Here is a 22,116-nt window from a genome sequence, read left to right on the forward strand (position 1 = left end):
AAATAAAAAAACATACAAGAAAAGTACAAAAGAGAATGTAGATGTCATCCCTCTTTCTTTTTTCAAATAATCTAGTACATTATGTGTGAAATCATGCTTAAGGTCGAGAGACCCATTCTTACGGTGTGAAGCATTATATGCAAGCTGTTCCCGAATGTAAATGAATGGAGGGCAGAGTAGTCATTGAAATAAAGGTGTTGTCAATCAATACAAAAGGGTGAAGAAACAAAATCATGTTATTCCCTCATATTTTTACCTTTATCCTGTGTCTCTCTCTCTCTCTCTCTCTCTCTCACTGTCAACCTCTTTCCATTTCCACAGAAGTCACTTGAGACTTCTTTCCACTTGCTCATTTACCATTAGCACTCTCTTTCTTCCTCTCTGAGTTTGTTGGACTGGAAGGAACTGAGTTGCTCCCCCTTTTTTCGGTAAAAATATATCTGGCAATCTGTAGAAATGTTCCCATAAAACAAAGTAAGAACAAAATCCACCCCAAACGCATCATAAGCCTTTCAAAGGGGTTTCTAGGATTGATCAAACAAAGATTCAAAGAAACCTCGGAACATAGACTAGCTAAAGAAAAAAGAAAAATATTATATTATATTAAGCTAGCTAGCTCAGCCCTACTCTTCTTTTCCACCTCTCTCTCTCTCTCTCTCTCTCTCTCTCTCTCTCTCTCTCTCTATATATATATATATAATCTCCTATCTTCACCATAATTGAAAACCCAGCTCAATTGGGGCATTTCCACTACCACTGTACATGTTCATAATTTCTTATCAAATCCATGGATTCGCTTCAAGAATTCAACCCTTCCAACGCATCAAACAGTTCAAGCGTCAACATCAACACCACCACCACCACCACCTCCAGCAGCTCCAATACAGTACCTGCGCCCTCACCCTCATCAGCCACATCCTCCACTCTCAGCCGCTACGAGAACCAAAAGCGGCGAGACTGGAACACCTTCGGGCAGTACCTCCGCAACCACAGGCCACCGCTGTCCCTCGCACGGTGCAGCGGGGCCCACGTGCTTGAGTTCCTCAGGTACCTAGACCAGTTTGGGAAGACCAAAGTGCACACTCAGCTGTGTCCCTTCTTTGGGCATCCAAACCCTCCTGCACCGTGCCCTTGCCCTCTGCGCCAAGCTTGGGGAAGCCTAGATGCCCTCATCGGCCGCCTCCGAGCCGCCTTTGAAGAGCACGGTGGGAAGCCTGAGGCCAACCCCTTTGGGGCTCGTGCTGTGAGGCTTTATCTGCGTGAGGTTCGCGATTCTCAGGCCAAAGCCAGAGGAATTAGCTACGAGAAGAAGAAGAGGAAGCGCCCACCACAGAGTAGTAGTACTACTAGTGCTCTTCCAGTTCAAGCAATATTGCCTCCAACTCCTCCTCCAGCTCCTCCTGGTGCAAACTAAATCAGTAAGAAGCTGTTTGGTCTTTTGGGATCATCAGAATCTTCATTATTTAATCTCTAGCATAAACATAATTGTCTTTATTACCTCCTCTTCTTTGCCTTAGCTATGTTATTGGGTATTTAGGGTAGCCTTATATTCACACTCCACAAAGCGCTTCTTGCATTCCTCTCATCAAGAGTGCAAATATCACCGTCATAACAACGTTGTCATTTGCACTTCTGTTGAGACGACATTACAATTCCTCTCAACAGGAGTGTAAATAACATTATCGTGACGGTGTTATTATTTTCACTCCCCCATTTCTCCAGAGAGGATTCGAGAGGAGCGCATGAAGCTTTCTGAGTAGAGTTGTTGAGCCACCATTACCTTTGTATTTCCTTTTTTTTTTTTCTTTTTTTTTTGGTCAGAAACATGCTTAATTAGATTGTCATATATTGAAGTATTGCGTACACTATTCCGTGATTCCACTGGTAAATTAGCAAACAGTAGTGGGAGTAATGCATATGTACTAGTTGTAGTTGAGGGTCTGTGTAGACTTATCATAAAATATATGTCATAGATTTATGTACTATAAAAGGTCAATTTGTGACTAGTAATAGATTTTGCAGATCATGTTCTATGTCTCTTTATGAAAATGATCATTTTTTTGTTATTTATTCTAGTTTTTTAATGGGTATTGGCAAATTATTCCTCCATTAGGTGGATATAGCTTTTCAGAGATCGATCCTGTGTCAGATTTGTCTAGCACTATGTATACAGTCTTAGACTTGTTTATTTTTGGTATATATAGAGGTTATTTTCTCTTCTCCTTTCGTTTTCCCCAATATATTTCTAGCTTTTCCTCACTGTCGAAGTGCAGTGACGAGGAGCAGCACAAAAACCCTTTCCAGTCACTAATGGTAGAATGTACGTATCTGGGAGATGGGTCTTTGCCGATTATATGAGCTGCGCTTCATTTATTGTGCAAATCCACAACCCATTTCTCCAATGTGTCATATCAATCTTAATGTTTCCAAAAGAGGGAGAAATACATTAAATAGGTGAAGTATTACGTGAACCCTAATGATAAAATAATGATATATATGTTCAAGTCATAAATAATAAGCTAGAAAACAATCGAGTCACATAAAAGAAGCAAACAAATGAAACGAAGTACTTGCATTTGTGCACACTATAATGTTATCAAGGCTTGTGTTAAAACCATTAATATACTTGCATTTGTGCACTTGTTTGTAAAACAAAAACATTAAAAATGAAGGAAAACGAAATCTTTTTCTTATCTTGGCATTGTTTGATTTTTAATCTAAGTTGTGCATTATGAATTTAGGGGTTCTCCATGGCTCCGGTATAAGATTTAATATTTAAATTGAAAGATACATGATAACCAGACTAGAGTTTAATTGTAAAACTCTAAGGGCTTGTTTGATAGGTAGGACTAGATTAGCAAAATGCTTACATTTCATGTGCATTCAGAACATGATATGGATATGTTGTTTACCAGTAAAATGTAAGTTTGCGACATTCAGGAGCTTTGGAGCTTCATACTAAAACTGAAGGATACATATTCACCATTGAATTTGTAAATTCTGTAAGACAAGGATCGGATTTAAGTCCAATTCACACATAAGTACATAAGAGTCTTTGCTATATTTTATTTCATATAGCATGTATTTATTTATCACAAGAGGGCATTATTTTATTTGACTTGATTATCATGATACGTCATAATATATATTTAAGGTTGCTTGGATATAGAGAAGTGATTATTAATTGGTCTACTAGGTACTCATGCCATATATTGGCGCCAAACTCGTCAGATTGATGGAACTGTGGATGTGAACAAATATTATTGCCTACATATGTAATGTTTTCTTATCTGATAATTGAGCATTTTGTATTATCATATTGAGACAAGCATAGTATCGCATGGTTAATGATCCAGAGCGACAGTTAATAGTTTAATAACATAACATAGTATCATAAAATTGTCCGTATAATAAGAATATTTCGATGTAATTTCTGAGTAAATGTTATTTGCAGTCCTAATATTGCGGGGTAGAGTGTAAGAAGCTTATGTTTTTAATCATAACATGTTGTTTGGTTCAGATTAATTTGAACTTGTTTTATGAGCTAAGGTTCTCTATTAAAACATGCAAACAAATTTAAATGGTGATCTTTCAGGATCATCAAGACGTGAAAAATCAAGATCCCATGCTTTGTTTGCTTATTTGTGTGACCAAAACAAGAAGCAACTTTGGTTGAAAGTTTGAGTCCTAATTGGTCTCCATGTTTGAATCACAGATCATCGATTATTAGGGATTAGATTACAAGCTAAGCTAACAAAACTTCTTTTCTTCTTTTGCTTTTTGCTCAGGTATCATTGTCTGATTTGGTAACACGGTTTCCCGCTTTATATCTTGTAAGTACTAAGCCAGAAATGGCCAATGTACATGCCTAAGTATCTGGTGATCAAAACCCCACCTTTTCTGTCATTTTGTCAAACCAAACACAGCCATATATCATTGGCCTTCTTGCTGGGTTTAGAGCAAAACTAGCCAAAGTACATACCTATATTTTAAGCTTGGTAACTTATACATATATAGGAATGTATACATGGAAGATTTTGTTGTGTTCATGCAAAGTTTATGTAATGTCATGTAAGTTTTGGTAACTTATATATAGTCTGTTCCTATCATTTTTCCTAGTCTGCTAATTGACTAGCTAGATAGTTTGTAACTTGGTGTTAATTGCCCCCAAATCATGCCTCATTTTACTCTATCAGTGTGGTCAACTCCATCAACCTTCATTCATCAACCTCCATCATGCCATGATTTTCTCCTTTTGATTTAATGTTTGTTTCCTTCTTTTTTTTTCTTTTTTTGAATACAAGTAATATTGGGGGAAGAAAGAATATCGAACTTAGGACCTCAGGTGCATGTGTAAATGCTCTTAACTACTTGAGCTACAAGCCCCTGCACGTTTGTTTGCCTTTTTTAGTGAATGTTGTGTGTGTATTTGATGCTTTGCACCACAATGAAATACATGAAAGTTATCATTTTCCATTACATACTTTAACACTTATCATCCCATCTGAATGTTGATTAATTAAGAAGAAGAAAAAAAACTTTTGTAAGTGAATGCTCGCAAATTTGACTGAAATTCGACTTGTTCTTTTGGTGTACAAGGTGTTTTCTCTTATCTCTTTGAAATTTGCTCTCTTATAGTTTGCCTGAATGTTTTTTTTTTAATAATCTTCTTTGGGTGAATGAATAATTAATCACTGCACGTATTTGATGTAGTCACATCTTTGTTGATTGAAGTTAATCTTAAGATTGTTTGAAAAGGATCGTGCATTTGGTTAATTTGGTACGTGTAATGCCCAGCAATCACTAAGCATTGTGCAAAATGTGTGTGCCTGAATGTGTTAGCTTAAGTTATCTACAAAAGTAATGCTATATAATAATGTATATAGCCTCTAGCTATCAATAGTTTTGGAATCCCATATGTCAATCTTTTCGTTGTCGCCTGGTGGTTCAATTGGGAATAATTTCAGGTACCCAAACTCTTGTCGTTCCAGTTTCATTCAAGAAACCGGTTATGATACATATTCTGCTTTTAAAAAGTTTAATTTTATTCTCAGTACTTCATACCAATTTGATCCAAATTTTTTTAAGTACCAGCAATACTCTAAACTACACGGGAGGGGGTTTGTCACACACGCACAACCAAGATGCAAAGGGGATTCGAACTTAGACCTCTAATCTACAAATCAATACTTTTTTCCACGAAACTAGACCCGTTGGCCCTATTTTTCTCTTATTACTTACCAAGAAAGAAGTTAGAATTCGATAAAACTCAGGCTAGCCTTGTTCCCCAAAACGCCAGCCATTTAGTAACCTAAAACTCTTCCTCAGACCCAAAAAAAAAAAAAGAAACTTAAATTCCCTTGTAGGCACAAACAAACCACCACAGTAGCAATCACATATTCATGAATCATAATGTAGAGCAACTTTTCACGTTCCGAGGGCAAAAAACATATTTACCAAAAATGAAACCGGTACGAGAATTCCACATAATTCAGTTCACTGCTTCCATCTCAGTCACTCGTTTTTCATTTATTTTTTCCTGTTGTTTTCATCGCACGTGCTGTCCTGTCATTCATGTCAGTCAATAGCATGATCCCAGACTGATCCCTGTAATAATGTAAGTCACGTGGCCTCATCAAGGCCTATCACTGTCCCCTCTTTATTTGGACCCTAAAATGTGACGCCATCTTCACAGACTCCACAGTTACTTCTGTTTTTTATTTTGGCCAGTAGACTCACAGTTGCTTAAACTTTCCCCGCAGTGAAAGAATTTATTTCACAACTCAGGAAAGAATTCAGTGTTTGTATATGATCCCACCGCACCGCATGAGTGATTCAGTTTGGCCAATCACATCACCTGGCTCATATTATGAACAGTCTGATGGACGAGAAACATTTCTTAATTGTTAGTTGTATATAAGTATGCGTATATATGCAACTAATTTGAAATTAATTGATAATAAATAGAGAGGTTCAAGATTTAAATACTAATGCAAAGTTTTCATTCTTTGAAGTGAGATATTCTGAACACGCTTCCTTCATATATGGTGTTTTTTGAACCTAACACGTGGACAATTCTTATTGAATAATGTAGAATCACATATGATTGAGGAAGAGAAACTCGGAAGTGCGAGTTGTTTGATCAAGCAGCTTTGTCATGGATCTGCTGATAGGAACCCTTTTGTTGTCTTTAAAGATTCTAGTTCTTCTAAGGAGAGGTGAGCGCTGAAGCCATGAAGAGCTTCATCATAAGTGTATACGAGAGATGCAGATGAGGTTAGAGTAGTAGATGATGAGGACCTGAGGGATTCGACTATGGAAGTATACCAGCTAAAAGTCTTGGGCATGGCGGATATGTATATGTTCATATGAACAATATTAATATACTTGGACCTTTTTTCAGAAATTGTTTTGGCTTGTATATGACTTGGCAAAAGAAATAGCAGGCATAGCCAACGAGGGTTGGTTGAGTTGATAAGAATCATTCTCTTCACTATTAAGGTCTAGATTCAAGTCCCGCTGTTGACAATCCCTCTTGGTGGGTAATCTATAAGAATAAAAAAAGAGGCTAAGACCCTGCTAACGAGGGTTGGTTGAGTTGGTAAGAATCATTCTCTTTGCTAAGGCCTAAGTTCAAGTCCCGCTGCTGACAATCGCTCTTGGTGGGTAATCTATAAGAATAAAAAAAGAGGCTAAGACCCCCTCTGTAAGTCCTCAATGAGGCTTTGGTATACCCTAACCCCAGAATGGGATAGCCCCCCCTCCCCCTAATCCTTTTTTCATCAAATAAAAAAAAGAGAAAGAAAAAAAAAATAGTAGGCACACAAGAGTTATAGAGACCCCATTTATTTTCGTAAATAACATTCTCTTTATCTTATATATAAATGTGAAGGGGAGACCAAAAATTGTGTTCTTTTTTTGGCTTCTTCTTATGTAATCCCTAAAAGATAGATTCTGTTCTTTATTTTCATAAGCTTTTGGTATAAAACTCCACGAGTAATTGAAAGAACATTAATAATTTATAATGCATGTTGTTTTATTAAAGATGCTGTATAGTTAAGTACTTAAATTATTAATTAGGTTAATTGTCGAGCGGGTTACCACAATGGTTGTGGCGCTCGCCTGCTTGACATCAGGATCAAAACCTTCTTTCCTCTCAATGTAACCAAAAGAAATTAGTAGGTTAATTGTTTGACCATTTTGAACTGTGCAAGCACACTTCTTTGTAAACACCAATTGATTTTTAACCCATTTGGGGTTCTCATGTAGCATGCTTGTAGTAAAACAAGTCGGTATGTATGAGGTCGCTTTTGGGACTTCCCATATGCATCCTAGGCCTCCTATCCGAAACTTTTTATTCGTACCATGGTATAGTTAGCTAGCCCATTACGTAAGGAGAAAACGTAGAATTTGATTCAAATGTTGAAGTATAAGTGTTTTAGCTGAGATCAGCTTGTTTAGTTTTGATTTTAGCAGCCTTAAGTGTGAGCCATTGGATTACAGTCCAATTGGACAACTGAGATGTAAAACATAGAGTTTATGACATGTGTCACTATCTCATAGGGTAGTGAAATGAATGGTTAGATTTTGTCTGATGTAATAAGGAATATTCTATTCCTAACAGTAATATGTGCACAGTGGGTGCGTGAGTGAAATAGAAATCAGCTCATTTGCTTCTTCTGATTTTTCTCTCGATCTCTCATCTCTATTTTCCATTTTCCCTTACATCCAAAATCAAAAGCTAATATTCCATATTATAGTCTGTAAATTCTAACATGGTATCAGAGCCAGGTTCGATTGTTTAGCTGGGCGATTGAATCTGTGAAGAAAGTGAGCTGCGATTTGAATCGTTGCTTGAAGATCTGTGTCTAACATGGCAGGATCTGGAGGAGGTGAGCTGAGAGCACCGATTTTCAAAGGTGAGAACTATGAGTTCTGGAGTATAAGAATGAAAACTATTTTCAAATCTCATGGGTTATGGGAACTTGTTGAGAAAGGGATAGAGAGCTCAGATTCGAAGGGAACCAATGAATCTGATGCGAAGAAGAAAGAAAAAGAGGAATCGAGTGGTGCTGGGAAGATGGTTCTCTCAGAGATTCTGATGAAAGATGCTAAGGCTTTAGGGCTGATTCAGGGAGCTGTTTCTGATGCAATCTTTCCTAGGATTTCTCATGAAGAATCATCCAAAGGAGCATGGAGTATTTTAAAGCAGGAATTTCATGGAGACAAGCAGGTAAGGAGTGTCAAATTACAAAGCCTTCGTAGAGAATTTGAATATACTAGAATGAGAGAGGATGAGTCATTATCTGCTTATCTCACAAAGTTGTTTGATCTGATAAATCAAATGAGAGGCTATGAAGAAGAGTTGTCCAGGGAGAGAATTGTGCAGAAAATGCTAATTAGTCTGCTGGCTGTGTATGATCCTATATGTTCTGTAATTGAGCATTCAAGGGATCTAGATACTATTGATGTTCAAGAGGTTGTTGCCTCATTGAAAAGTTTTGCACAAAGATTGGAGAGACATCATGAGAACAAGACTGAGAAAGCTTTTGCTAGTCTGAGTGTCGATTCCAAATCAGCTAAGGCAAATGGAAGTCAGAATAACAAGCATCAGAAGAATTGGAAAGATAAGGAAAAAAAGTGGGATAACAAACCCACTGATGAAGCTAAAAATCCTTGCAAGCATTGTGGTAAATTGCATTTTGGAGAGTGTAGATTCAAGGGCAAGCCAAAATGTTGTAATTGTGACAAGTTTGGTCACATTGCAAAGGATTGTTATAGTAAGAAACCAGTGCAGCAACTCAACTATGCTACACAGGTAACTCCTACACCAACCATGTTTTATGCTAGTAAAGTAAATGCTAGTGTAAAAGAGAGTGATGATATATGGTATCTAGATAGTGGATGTAGCAATCATATGACAGGTAAGGAAGGTTTACTTGTGGATATTGATAAGAATGTGACTGCAAAGGTTGCAATGGGTACTGGACAGCTGGTAGATGTGACTAGAAAAGGAAGCATTGTGGTTGAAACTAAAGAAGGCAGAAGGTATATCAAGGAGGTTATGCTTGTGCCTGGTTTGAAGGAAAATCTGCTGAGTGTTGGGCAAATGATGGAGCATGGCTATCACTTAGTGTTTGACAATCACAAGGCTGAAATCTATGGTGATGGTTCATATTCAAATATGGTAGCAAAAGTTCCAATGAGAGGAAATAGGAGTTTTCCACTTAAGCTACAGGCTGAGATGCATATTGCTTACAAGGTAAATGTATGTCAGTCATCTATCATATGGCATAGAAGGTTGGGACACTTAAATATGGACAGTTTACAATTGATGCAGAAACAAGATATGGTGATTGGTTTACCAGAAATCACAGTAAGAAAAAGAGTTTGTAAAGGGTGTGTTCTGGGTAAACAATGCAGGGAAGTTTTTCCAAAAGAAACCACTACTAGAGCATCAACTCCTCTTGAGTTGATACATAGTGATGTTTGTGGTCCAATGCAAACAACTACAAAGGCTGGAAACTGTTACTTTCTCACATTCATAGATGACTGCACTAGGATGTGTTGGGTCTATTTTTTGAGGTACAAGTCTGATGTCTTCCATGTTTTTAAGAAATTAAAAGCCATAGTTGAACTGCAAAGTGGATATAAGGTGAATAAGCTAAGGAGCGATAGGGGAGGAGAGTATACCTCTAATGATTTTAACAGATTTTGTGATGAAATGGGAATGGAAAGGCAACTTACAGTGGCATACTCACCACAACAAAATGGTGTGGCTGAGAGGAAAAACATGACTATAGTGGAGATGGCTAAGTGCATGATGTTTGAAAAGGGCATGCCACTTGAGTTTTGGGCTGAAGCTGTGAATACTGCAGTGTACATTCTAAACAGATGTCCAACTAAAGCTTTGGACAAGAAAACGCCATTTGAAGCCTATAGTGGAAGAAAATCAGGAATTAAACACTTAAGAGTGTTTGGTTCTCTGTGCTATGCACATGTCCCAAACCAACAGAGGCAGAAACTAGACTTGGCAAGCAAAAGGTGTGTGTTTCTAGGATATGGCAGTTGTGAGAACGGGTATAGACTATACAATCTTGTCACTGGAAAGGTGATTATCTCAAGAGATGTGGTATTCAATGAAGATGCTAGTTGGGATTGGAATGCACAGCAAGAATGTAGTGTTTCAGTTCCACTTACTAAAATGCTGTCTAAAAAGGAGGAAGAGATCAATGATACAACTGTGAGGCAAGCTGAAAGCTCAGTTGCAAATGATGTATTATTAGAAGACAGTGAAGAAGAATTTGTAGGAATTGACACAAGTGGACATGATATTGATCACACTCCATTGAAATTTAAAAGTCTTACAGAGGTATATGAGAGATGCAATATATGTATTATTGAATCGGAAACTTTTGAAGAAGCTATCAAAGATGCATCATGGAAAAAGGCCATGGAAACTGAACTTGAGATGATTGAGAAGAATGATACTTGGGAATTGGTAAAAAGGCCATCTGACAAGCCAATAGTTGGAGTCAAATGGATCTATAAAGTCAAGCTCAACCTAGATGGATCAGTTCAGAAAAATAAGGCAAGGTTAGTGGCTAAAGGTTACACTCAAAAGCTTGGAATAGACTTCAACGAGACATTTGCACCAGTTGCTCGACTTGATACAGTAAGAACATTAATTGCTTTAGCTGCACAGAAAAGTTGGAAGCTGTTCCAGTTAGATGTGAAGTCGGCATTCTTAAAGTGTAAGTGGACCAACCTCCAGGATTCGTGATTAAAAACAAGGAAGATGGAGTTTATAGACTTAAGAAGGCCTTGTATGGTCTTAAACAAGCTCCAAGAGCTTGGTATGAAGAAATCAACTCATATTTCACAACTGCAGGATTTCAGAGAAGTCCTAGTGAGGCTACATTGTATGTGAAAGCTGTTGAAAGTGGAATTCTCATACTGTCTCTATACGTAGATGACATTATCTACACAGGAAGCTCAGAAGAGTTGGTGATGAGTTTTAAATCTGAGATGATGAAGAAATATGAAATGACTGATCTTGGTTTACTACACCACTTCTTGGGTTTAGGTGTGATACAAACTGAGTCATATATTTTCCTACACCAGAAGAAATACGCAAGGACATTGCTAGACAAGTTTGGCCTCAAAGATTGTAAAGCTGTGGCTACTCCTCTTGCGATGAATGAAAAACTTTCTAAGGAAGATGGAAGTGAACAAGCTGATGAAGGAGTTTATAGGTAGATAGTTGGAAGCCTATTGTACTTAACTGCAACAAGGCCGGATATTATGTTTGCAGCTAGCCTTTTAGCTAGATTTATGCATGGTCCTACCAAGAAACATATGGGAACTGCCAAGAGAGTGCTTAGGTACATACAAGGCACGACTGACTATGGCATAGGGTATGAAAAGGGGAAAGAAGCAATGCTCATTGGCTATTGTGACAGCGATTGGTCAGGGAGTGACATGAAGAGTACATCTGGATATGCATTTAACTTGGGATCAGGAGTTTTTTCATGGGCATCAGTCAAGCAAAGCAATGTGGCTTTATCTAAAGCAAAAGCATAATATTTGGTTGAGGTTTGTTCTGTCAGACTTTGGTGAAGAACAGGTTAGAGCTACTCTAATTCTATGTGACAATATCTCAGCTATTGCTATAACCAAGAACCCTGTGCATCATCACAAAACAAGACACATAAACCGGAAATTTCATTTCATTCGTGATGCATTGCAAGATGTAGAAATTGATCTGTTATATTGCAAAATTGAAGAGCAAACAGCTGACATCTTCACCAAAGCATTGGCTAAGGATCGGTTTGAATATTTGAGAAGGAAGCTTGGAGTAATCTCAGCTAAACACTTAGAAGGGAGTGTTGAAGTATAAGTGTTTTAGCTGAGATCAGCTTGTTTAGTTTTGATTTTAGCAGCCTTAAGTGTAAGCCATTGGATTACAGTCCAATTGGACAGCTGAGATGTAAAACTTAGAGTTTATGACATGTGTCACTATCTCATAGGGTAGTGAAATGAAGGGTTAGATTTTGTCTGATGTAATAAGGAATATTCTATTCCTAACAATAATATGTGCACAGTGGGTGCGTGAGTGAAATAGAAATCAGCTCATTTGCTTCTTCTGATTTTTCTCTCGATCTCTCATCTCTGTTTTCCATTTTCCCTTACATCCAAAATCAAAAGCTAATATTCCATATTATAGTCTGTAAATTCTAACATCAAATAAGAGGAAATTTATACAAAGAACTTTTCTTTTGCCCTTTTTTTCCTTCTACTGAAGTGCTAAATTACGTCGTTGCAATGCTACCCAAAAAATGTAATCCATGTACTCGAACTAAAATGGTTAAAAATAAGAGGAATGCTTGAAATGACTCATTTTAACTAGTCATAAACTATTTTTTATCTGAGTTCGCAAATCTCTACAATTCTAATTATTTTCGCATGTGAAAGATCCACGTACATTGAGTGAAATCAATAATAGAATATTGGCGATTTTGATCCCAAAATAATTTTTTTAAGTTGAAATTATTTAACTTGTAGTTATTGCTCATTAAAATGAGTTATTTGATGTAATTCCCCCAAAAAATATATAGCATGTCACACATTGTCCTTTAAATCATCATGCTACATTATCTCTTTTTGTATCTGGTCGTTGATACTTGACATCATCCTTCATTTCATGAAAGAATTAGGTTGGCATCATTATTGGCATGTTTACTAATCTGTAATTGTTTACTAAATTTTCCTAAAATCGGAATTGAAACTAGTTTGATTACTAATATGCCCTTATTCTAAATAAATTATTTTGTATGCAAATTACTCCAAAATCAAGAGTTGAATTCATGATTTTGTATGGGGCTCATTTATATATATATTTTTAAATACAAATGATAGTCTAAACTACAAAGGGTATGGGGGGTTTCATACACATACTACTAAAGTGTCATAGGGGTTCGAACCTGAGATTACTGGTCTGCAAGTCAAGAACATTTTCCACTAGGCTAGATCCTGTTGACAAAAACTCGTTTACATTTTCATTCCTTTATGTAAAGTAAACACAGGAATCTATAATCAAAATTAAAATCAGCAGTTGTAGAATCTTCCCTTCCTATATTGGCCCTTGTCCTTGTTCTTGCTGAAACTTAAAAAGAGTGATTTTTCACAAGATGGGCCCAATTTCAGTTACTAAAACGGGTTCAAGCCCAATCGCCAATCGTTGTGGTCATGGCAAATTGGTCTAACGTCCCAAATTGATCTCCTAACCCATTGGGTGGGTTCAGTTCAGAGTAAGATTTTTTATTACATAAAAAAGTGGAACCCACGGTATCCACCGAGTCCGCCCGCACATGGAATGGAACAAGTGGAGAAACCGCACATCTAAGGACCCACTGAAAGTGCAGCACCATATCATGGAATCGTAGGTGGAGTGGAGTTGTTCGTTAAGTTGCTCCTTTTCTAACTCCCCATTGCTGGGTTTCGGATCCCACAAGTGCTTCTTTAGGTGCTGCTTCAACTTTTCTTTTTTGTGATCATAGAAAACCCAAAAACTATTCTCAACTCTTCTTTTTTTTTTTTTTATCGAAAAGAAAAAAAGTAAATTTCATTAACCGGAGTAATACAATTCAGTAGCTACACATGACCTTCTTCTAATCGGTTCTCAGCTCTATTTCTATGTGACTTTTCCATCTACATATTTTCATTTTTCATTTACCAGACAAAAGTAAAAACACTAAAATCAAGAATTTGTTATCTGGTCATTATTGCGGGGAGGACCTTTTTTTTTTGTCGGTCAGGCCCCTAAAATGTCCAGATCAGCCTTGAGCATCCAAGTAAACATTTCAAACAAATTATTTGAACGGAGGGTAATGTCTATGATTTAGTTGAGTGCGTGTTCTAGTTTGTCAAACTTTAAAAGATTGTGTACCAATTTAAAATCGACCCTATAATTTGGAGAGTTTTATCTTATGCATTTAATTCTTAGAAAATTACGTTTATCTGACAATGTTTAAGTGAGACCTTAATTAAGAACACCCATGTAAAATCGATTGGAAAATATGTGAAGGGGAACAATAATTGGTGAGTGTAGTGGTGAGCAACCAAATACAAAAGGCTAATGAAGAAAATGAAGGGAAGACTGCCAGTGCCAGGCTAGCTCAACCGAAAGCTTCAATTCAAAGCAAGGGATCGTCAAGGACAAGCGTGGCATGATTACGACCTTTGTGATTTTCAAAGTTGTCAATGACTTATATAAAAGCATCGTGGGAGAGAATGATTTTGCGTAATACTATGAAAGAAGCTCAAAATGGAAAATAATGACAATAAAAAAACAAGATTTGTAACGGTTAAGAGTATTTATGCATACACTCGAGATCTTAAGGTCGATTCTTCCCTCGCTTAATATCATTTGTATAAAAATAAAAAAATAAAAACACCAACTCATTAATAAACTCTTTACTAATCCAACTGTACTAACCATAATTAAGCTGCAACATAGTCTAACAGTCCTACCAAACGACGATCTATATGTAGTGATAAGTTGGTGGATGCTGTGTTTTCATTTCATGTTAAATTATGGAAGGCAGATCTTAAATCCACTCCAACCTTCCTTATCACAGTTTCCCTTGACCACCAGTTCACTACATTGGACATGGTGCATGGCAACTGGCAAGTCACATGCTATCTCTTTCCAGAAGGGCGTTGGCCAATCTTTTTCATGATTAGTCTTCATCCTATATATTATCTTGAAGACTTTAATTTTTTTTTTTTTAAATCTAATAATTTAAACATCTCGCATTAATGAAGAGTGTTGAAGTACTAATCAATTGGTATGTTAACAAATGGAGTGCTTACCATGATATAAGCTTCCCTTGTTGATAAGAATTAGACATATTTTGCAGGGATTTGTAGCTTAAGTGATTAAGAGTATTTATCTCTATATATAAAGTTTTAGGTTCTATTCCCTTCTCCTCCAATATCGCTTGTATAAAAAAAAAATATTAGAATTTTTTTTAATCTAACAAGCAAGGGAGATTCAGTCTTAGCTGAGAATTAGTTCTCTCTCTATTGCCAATAGGGTCTAGTCTAATGTGGAAAGGGCCTTAACTTGCAAACCATAAGCCTCAAGTTCGAACCCCCATAGCATCATAGTTGCGTGTGTATGAGAAATCCCCCTATCCTGTAGTTTAAACTATCGCTTGTACTAAAAAAAAATACATAAACGACTTATATTCAAACTTGAGATCTCTTTCAACTTAAAATAACATTAAACAGTTAATAGAACACATAATTCTCCAATTTTATAACCATATATATATATATATATATAATTTAAAACCTGGCAAAGAGAATTTGGACACTACTTGTTATCATAAATAAATGAAAAGTAAGTGTTAAAGTATTGAGAGGAGAAGAACGTAGAGCAAAGGAGTTGAGAGAAAGAGATTGTCAAACTTTGTATGAGCAAGCTTAGGGTATTTTTTTGTAACTTTTTCTTAAAGAGAAAATTCTAACTTAAGATCTCTTCTAATATTTCGGAAGAGAAATAACAATAATTAATTAATTAATTGGTTGTAAGCTTATTGATATATTATAATCCACACAGAAATCAACATTAAAAATATTAAGGGTTTGTTAATAATAATATATATTGAGGTTAAAGTCGCTTAAGGGTAGAAGACTAGTGAAGTGATTGGACTTCTAGCGGCAAGTATAGTTCTTTGTTAATTGTTGTCTTTGTCAGATGTGTCGGTGAGGCTTCTCATTTAAATTAGTCCATAACATCTGTCATATCATATATATCTCGATCAAGTCCTCTCTAAATACATACAATCCTATTACTATACAATTTAAGAATTTTACAAGCACATAGTGACGGAAAATACTTCCCTTCTTACTATGTAAATAAGAGTTTTTTATATTTTTGCAAATAGAAACGTGATATGTCTCAAATTGTGATTTGTGAAAAAAACGAGTGTCTTCTTATAAATAAGAAGGAAAACAATATCCTACAGTGACACATGATTGCCATAATATATTTTTTTTTATTCCAAACTTTCTTTCTTTTGTCTTTATGATCTTGTTCGGATCAAAGCGATGTTATGCTACCAATTTTGCTTTGTGGTGTCATTTAGGGGTAAACGTTTAGAATTTAAAATCTAATATATGCTGTCCAACTAGAGATATAGTTAAATAGAAATTTAGAAGACTGTAGTTTTGACAATAAACACAACACAACAGAAGTTTTGAAGATCAACTTGGGTTATTTTTTCCAACCAAAAAAAAAAAAAAACTAGGGTTATTTTTGCCCTTTAATGGCAGCCATAAATGTAGTTCATAATTCAAGTATGAATTGTGAATTAGATTTACCCTGTCTGTGATTAAATCTGAAAGTGACCTTTTGCATTTATGAATTTTTATTGAAAGTATGGACCATACAGTCGAACACTATTTGCCCCTCTTTCTCTTAGGCTCAGACTCAAATATAGAATAACAAAACCAAAAAACTCTTGAGATCTAATCTCCCTCCTTCTTTCTTTTTTTGCCTCCACCCTCCTCTTTCCTTTTAAGGAAGTGCCAGAGCGTCTCACTTTGGATCCTTTCATACTAAAGCAGGGATCTTTATGGACCACTGTCTGACTTACCCACTTCGTTATTTGATCGAAACTCAAGTAAGCTCTTGCTCCAATTTTCATTTTGCAGAAAGTATTGATCTTTTGCTGGATCTGGGTGAATTTGCATTCTGGGTTTGGTTTATTTTGTGGGTTTGATGCTTACAGATATGAATTTGGTAGTTTTTTTAGTGCAAGAGTGAAGGGTTGTTGATGAGTTTCTGTTATGCAAAATGTAATTGGATTTTTGTCCCGGATCCGTGAGTTAAACTTCATTGAGTGCTGCCATTGTTTCCCTTTCAATGCAGTGGACAAACATGGACCAACATCTATTTTCGTTTATATATTTTTTTTTGCTTATGCTGGATCAATCACTTTCATTGCTCTTTCATTGCTTAGTTGCCAATTTACCAGATACAATTGTACCTGGTTAGCATCAAGTAGCTTTTCCCACTTTATCAATTAATGGTCCATAGGTGTTTCTTGGATGTTTCAACTCTTGTGAGGCAAATTAGCAACTTTACATTTAATTTTGACATTACCGGGGTGATTAGGAATAGCTGTTAGTTGACAATTTTTGTGTGTGATTCTAATAGATGGTGTTTGAGTGGTAGGATCCAATTTTTTATTCTCTGTGCCCTTAATTATTTAAATATGTTTTGTATGATTACTGGACTGCTTGAGTATTGTATCTTGATTTCCGTTCTGAAGATTTTCATTGCCAAGAATGAGCAAGAATATCTTTTCGTTTGTTCTTAACTGGTGAACAATATTTTGCACCTTTGTTCTTTGAGCTTTTGAACTGAGTATGCATGCAACAGCAGAACTAGCACCTCCTATTATGTCCGGATGCGCTGCAATTTTTGATGGTGTTGTTTGGTATTGTTTTACAGGTTTATTGTATCTAGTCTAATGGATCTTTAAGAAATTTGTAGTATTGTCTTTCATATAAGAGCTTTGGAAAGGCAACGCTTGGCATTTGCAACAGAGAATTACATAGCAGATATTTTCAGGTAGAAGAACTTCAAAACTACGTAAATGATGAGGGGGAGATCTGATCTGTCTCAAAAGAAGCGTATAATCACATCTCTGTGTGTTTTGGGAATCTTTCTTGGTTTCCTGTATGTATATCATGGATCCATTTTTGGCTCTCAAAGTCATGGTGCGTCAGCACTAGAATATGGTAGCAGATCCTGGAGAAAGCTCGGTTCATCTTATTTGGGAGGGGACGAAGATAATGATAGCAAGCAGGATGAATCTTCAACAAAATATGGGCAGGAAGATGGAGAGGAGGATGTCATTGTGAAGAGCTTCCCTGTGAGTTCTATATTGCTAAACTTGGAACCCTGTATCTTCTTCTCCCCCCCCCAACCAAAATCCTCCAAATGCCCTCTATCTTCTGATGAAAATATTTGATTTTAACCTGTAAGCTTTGGACTGTTTTGTTTGACATGTAGTGTCCTTGTTTCATTTGTCTACTCATGATTTTTAAAGGTTTGTGATGATCGGCATTCAGAACTTATTCCCTGCTTAGACAGAAATCTTATATACCAAATGAGACTGAAGCTGGACCTGTCTTTGATGGAGCACTATGAGAGACATTGCCCTGTTCCAGAAAGGCGGTACAATTGCTTGATTCCTCCTCCACTGGGGTACAAGGTATTGTTGTGTTAAAGCTGAGTAGTAAAACTGGTGTTTCTTATCTTCTTATTCTTGCAGTTATCTTCTATTCCCAGATTATGTTGATAGTAAACATTCCTGTTGTTAACTTGATCTACAGGTCCCAATCAAATGGCCCCAAAGCAGAGATGAAGTATGGAAAGTAAACATACCTCATACTCACCTTGCACAAGAGAAATCTGACCAGAACTGGATGGTTGTAAAAGGTGAAAAGATATTGTTCCCTGGGGGAGGCACACATTTTCACTACGGAGCCGATAAGTATATTGCTTCAATTGCAAATGTAAGATTGCTTCCACTTTGTCTTTTTCAAGAAAAGTATTGGTGGCTGACATTATCCCTTTAAATATCTTTGTGAACTTCAACTTTACTTTGGCTGTATAGGATCTTGTGAACTTTTATCTACCCATTTCCTATTGATTGAGTGCTTGTATTTCTATATTTAGAATTTCAGCTCCTTTGGTACATTTTAGACATCTTGTGTTGCAAGGATGAAGCAATAATGATTATGTTGTTTTCATCTGGCAGATGCTCAACTTTTCAAAAAACAATTTAAACAATGAAGGGAGGTTACGAACGGTTTTTGATGTTGGTTGTGGAGTTGCAAGTTTTGGAGCCTATTTGCTATCGTCTGATATCATAGCAATGTCCTTGGCACCCAATGATGTGCATCAAAACCAGATCCAATTTGCTTTAGAAAGAGGAATTCCAGCATATCTTGGTGTTCTAGGGACCAAAAGGCTTCCTTACCCAAGCAGATCCTTTGAACTTGCTCACTGTTCCCGTTGTAGAATTGATTGGCTTCAAAGAGATGGGATCCTTCTTCTTGAGCTGGATAGGTTGCTCAGACCAGGAGGCTACTTTGCATACTCATCTCCAGAAGCATATGCACAAGATGAGGAGGATCTTAAAATATGGAGAGAGATGAGTGCCCTTGTGGAACGCATGTGTTGGAGAATAGCTGCAAAGAAGAACCAAACTGTCGTTTGGCAAAAACCACTAACAAATGACTGTTATATGGAAAGAGAACCTGGTACTCAACCTCCTCTCTGCCGATCTGATGATGATCCGGATGCAGTATGGGGTGTGTCAATGGAAGCTTGCATCTCAACATACTCTGATCGTGAGTGTTTCCTTCGTATGTTTTATTTTTTACATCAACGGAAACTGGTTTGAAATAAACTTTTATTTGGTTAGCAATATCGTTGTGTGATTTAAGGTGATACTGGCATATTTCCAATAATTTGGTTGTTTATATGCCAAAAATTGACAAAATCAACATCGGGAATGACTCGAAAGGCACACAAGGAATGCAAGAATGATATTCATAGCAATGTCCTTGTATAACTTCTCAAATAACTATGGTTAGATATCTAGATTCTAGACAACACAAGAGAACAAAAGAATTGAAATTAAGAGTAAATGGGCTGTGTGCCACCTAGGATGGGAAACAAGTTTTTTTGTTACTAAATATGTCATCACTGTTTGAGAAAAACAAAAAATGAAGAAATTGTTATCACTGCACAGTATATTTTTGAACTGTTCTACATTTTATTGTTTTGTCCTAGATTTGGTTCTTTTTAATATGATTGTTGTGTGTTCCAGAAATCATGATTGTGATTGTGATCTCAAAACCTCTGAAAATGTTTTTTTAACACTTAACACAAACCGGTCTTCTACGGCTCTCAAATTTGAGGTGCCAAAAAAGATCTGGTCATAACAATTAGCGGTGATATTTTCATTGTCATCATTATTCATTACCTGCTTTGAAGATCTAGTGATTTCTTTTTTCGGTTTTCCATATTGTTTTGTAGATTTATGTGAATGTCTTCCTTCCCGTCAATATAGGTCATTATTTTCTTGTTGACGAATACCTAAACATAAGCAGCATTGGTTTTCAAACTATTTAAAGGAAAAATCATTCATAATTTTATGGGGATGCCTTATCAAGTAGATTTAACCTGGCTATGGATCTGTCTGCTAACCAATGTTTTTTCTTGGCATAATCAGATGACCATAGGGAAAAGGGGAGTGGTTTGGCTCCCTGGCCAGCTAGATTGACAGCTCCTCCTCCTCGACTTGCTGATTTTGGCTATTCAAATGAAATGTTTGAAAAGGATACGGTACAATTGCAAGCACTCTGTTTACACGTTTTAGATTGTAATTTTGCACTGTTTGCATTATGGATGTACTACTCAGAAACATGTTAAATGAATTCATTGCTTTGGTATTGCTCTTATTGTGCAGGAACTTTGGCGACACAGAGTTGAGAATTATTGGAATCTCTTGAGTCCAAAGATCGAATCAAACACTCTGAGGAATGTGATGGATATGAAATCAAACATGGGGTCGTTTGCAGCTGCTCTGAAGGACAAGGATGTTTGGGTGATGAATGTTGTCCCTGAAGATGGACCAAATACACTTAAGCTGATATATGACAGAGGCCTTATAGGCTCCGTTCACAGCTGGTATGCAAATCAAGTTACTGAAATATGTAAAGCATGTCATTTTGATGAAACAACTCATTTAATATTTATCCATTTAAGGTCTGTTCATCATGTTTTTTACACCTCGAGTCATAGAACTTTATAGAACCTTCATGTTAAGTAGGGTTGGGTATATGTTGCCTTTCTAGACTTAGTGAGCAATATAGATCCATTTAGGGTGTCAGAAAATATCTAACTTGGCTTAGTGACTGCAAGCGGCAAACAGTCTTTGAAACTTTGTCTTCATATGTTCCTAACTCAGTGAACCTATTTCATGTTAATCAGTTAGATGATTGATTTACATTGTTTCCTCATTTTTCAAAATCATGCCTTAGAGATTGTTAGGATAAAGAGAAGATTCAGATTGCATTAGGATTTGTTGTAGTGTGATTAACTGGAGTGTCGACTTTGACAGGTGTGAAGCCTATTCGACATACCCCCGCACTTATGATTTACTCCATGCTTGGACTGTGTTCTCTGACATAGAAAAGAAAGAATGTAGTGCTGAGGATCTGTTGCTTGAGATGGATCGCATACTCCGGCCTACTGGTTTTATAATCATCCGTGACAAACAATCAGTGGTAGATTTCGTTAAGAAGTACCTAACGGCATTGCACTGGGAAGCAGTGGCAGTAGCCGACACCAGTATAGATTCAGACCAGGATGGAGACGACGTTGTGTTTATTATCCAAAAGAAAATATGGCTGACAAGTGAAAGCCTTAGGGATTCGGAATAGGAAAATGCCTCTTCAGTCCCAGTTTCAGTTTCCCATTATTTATCTGCTGCTTCAAGGGATTAAAAGCATGTCCCAAGCAGTGATCTAGTAACAGTAAATTTTGTAGCATTAAGTGATGTTTACATCATTTCTTTCTTTTTTTATATTTATTTTTCTTTTGGGTATTGATTTTATTTATAAAGCAAAGGACTAACTGCATCTATAGGCTACTCTTTTTCTTTTTCTGTAAGCTACTTTGCTACTCATTAATAATCAAATCATATGGCTTCCAAATTATTAAACATAGATTTTTCTGCTTTGCCAATGTTCTTCTAGACCCACTATTTCAGTTCATGCTGTTTTTTTCCCTTCTCCTTTTCTATTTTGTTATTTGAGGGAGACAGGATTGTAAATGCCATCATGGTCTCTGTATCGTGAAAAAGACATGATATACTATACTTTCAAGTATGGCAATATTGTGATCAGCTGACGACAGTGGCAAACTCCCATAGTTTCTAGATAAACAAGAAAATTACTATGAAAAAACCCTCTTGTTTATGTTATTTGGATGGTCCTATAAATGGTCTCCTGGGTGTGCATAAG

General features: G+C 36.6%; 2 protein-coding genes across 5 annotated transcripts; both read left to right on the top strand.

The window, feature by feature from the left end:
* The first annotated feature begins 306 nt into the window (after window positions 1–306).
* Window positions 307–6,427, top strand: LSH4 (LIGHT-DEPENDENT SHORT HYPOCOTYLS-like protein (DUF640)). Of its 3 annotated transcripts, none has more exons than XM_021948958.2 (2): window positions 307–1,418; window positions 6,095–6,427. In XM_021948958.2, the coding sequence occupies exon 1, from the start codon at window positions 788–790 to the stop codon at window positions 1,412–1,414; it is 627 nt and encodes a 208-aa protein (XP_021804650.1). In that variant the 5' UTR covers window positions 307–787; the 3' UTR covers window positions 1,415–1,418; window positions 6,095–6,427. The 3 variants fall into 3 exon arrangements, with proteins under 3 accessions (XP_021804650.1, XP_021804649.1, XP_021804648.1); XM_021948957.2 differs by lacking the exon at window positions 6,095–6,427 and adding an exon at window positions 3,197–3,763; XM_021948956.2 differs by lacking the exon at window positions 6,095–6,427 and adding an exon at window positions 3,789–4,469 and having other exon boundaries at window positions 309–1,418.
* Window positions 6,428–16,448: 10,021 nt separating this feature from the next.
* On the top strand, window positions 16,449–21,819 carry LOC110748966 (S-adenosyl-L-methionine-dependent methyltransferases superfamily protein). Of its 2 annotated transcripts, none has more exons than XM_021948951.2 (8): window positions 16,449–16,691; window positions 17,525–17,948; window positions 18,126–18,290; window positions 18,412–18,594; window positions 18,840–19,434; window positions 20,322–20,434; window positions 20,559–20,779; window positions 21,213–21,819. In XM_021948951.2, exons 2-8 carry the CDS (start codon window positions 17,670–17,672, stop codon window positions 21,532–21,534), a joined length of 1,878 nt encoding a protein of 625 aa, XP_021804643.1. In that variant the 5' UTR covers window positions 16,449–16,691; window positions 17,525–17,669; the 3' UTR covers window positions 21,535–21,819. The 2 variants fall into 2 exon arrangements, with proteins under 2 accessions (XP_021804643.1, XP_021804644.1); XM_021948952.2 differs by having other exon boundaries at window positions 17,645–17,948.
* The last annotated feature ends 297 nt before the right edge of the window (window positions 21,820–22,116 follow it).

This window comes from Prunus avium, chromosome 1 (assembly GCF_965620075.1).
Source record: "Prunus avium chromosome 1, drPruAviu1.hap1.1, whole genome shotgun sequence".
Lineage (NCBI taxonomy): Eukaryota > Viridiplantae > Streptophyta > Magnoliopsida > Rosales > Rosaceae > Prunus > Prunus avium.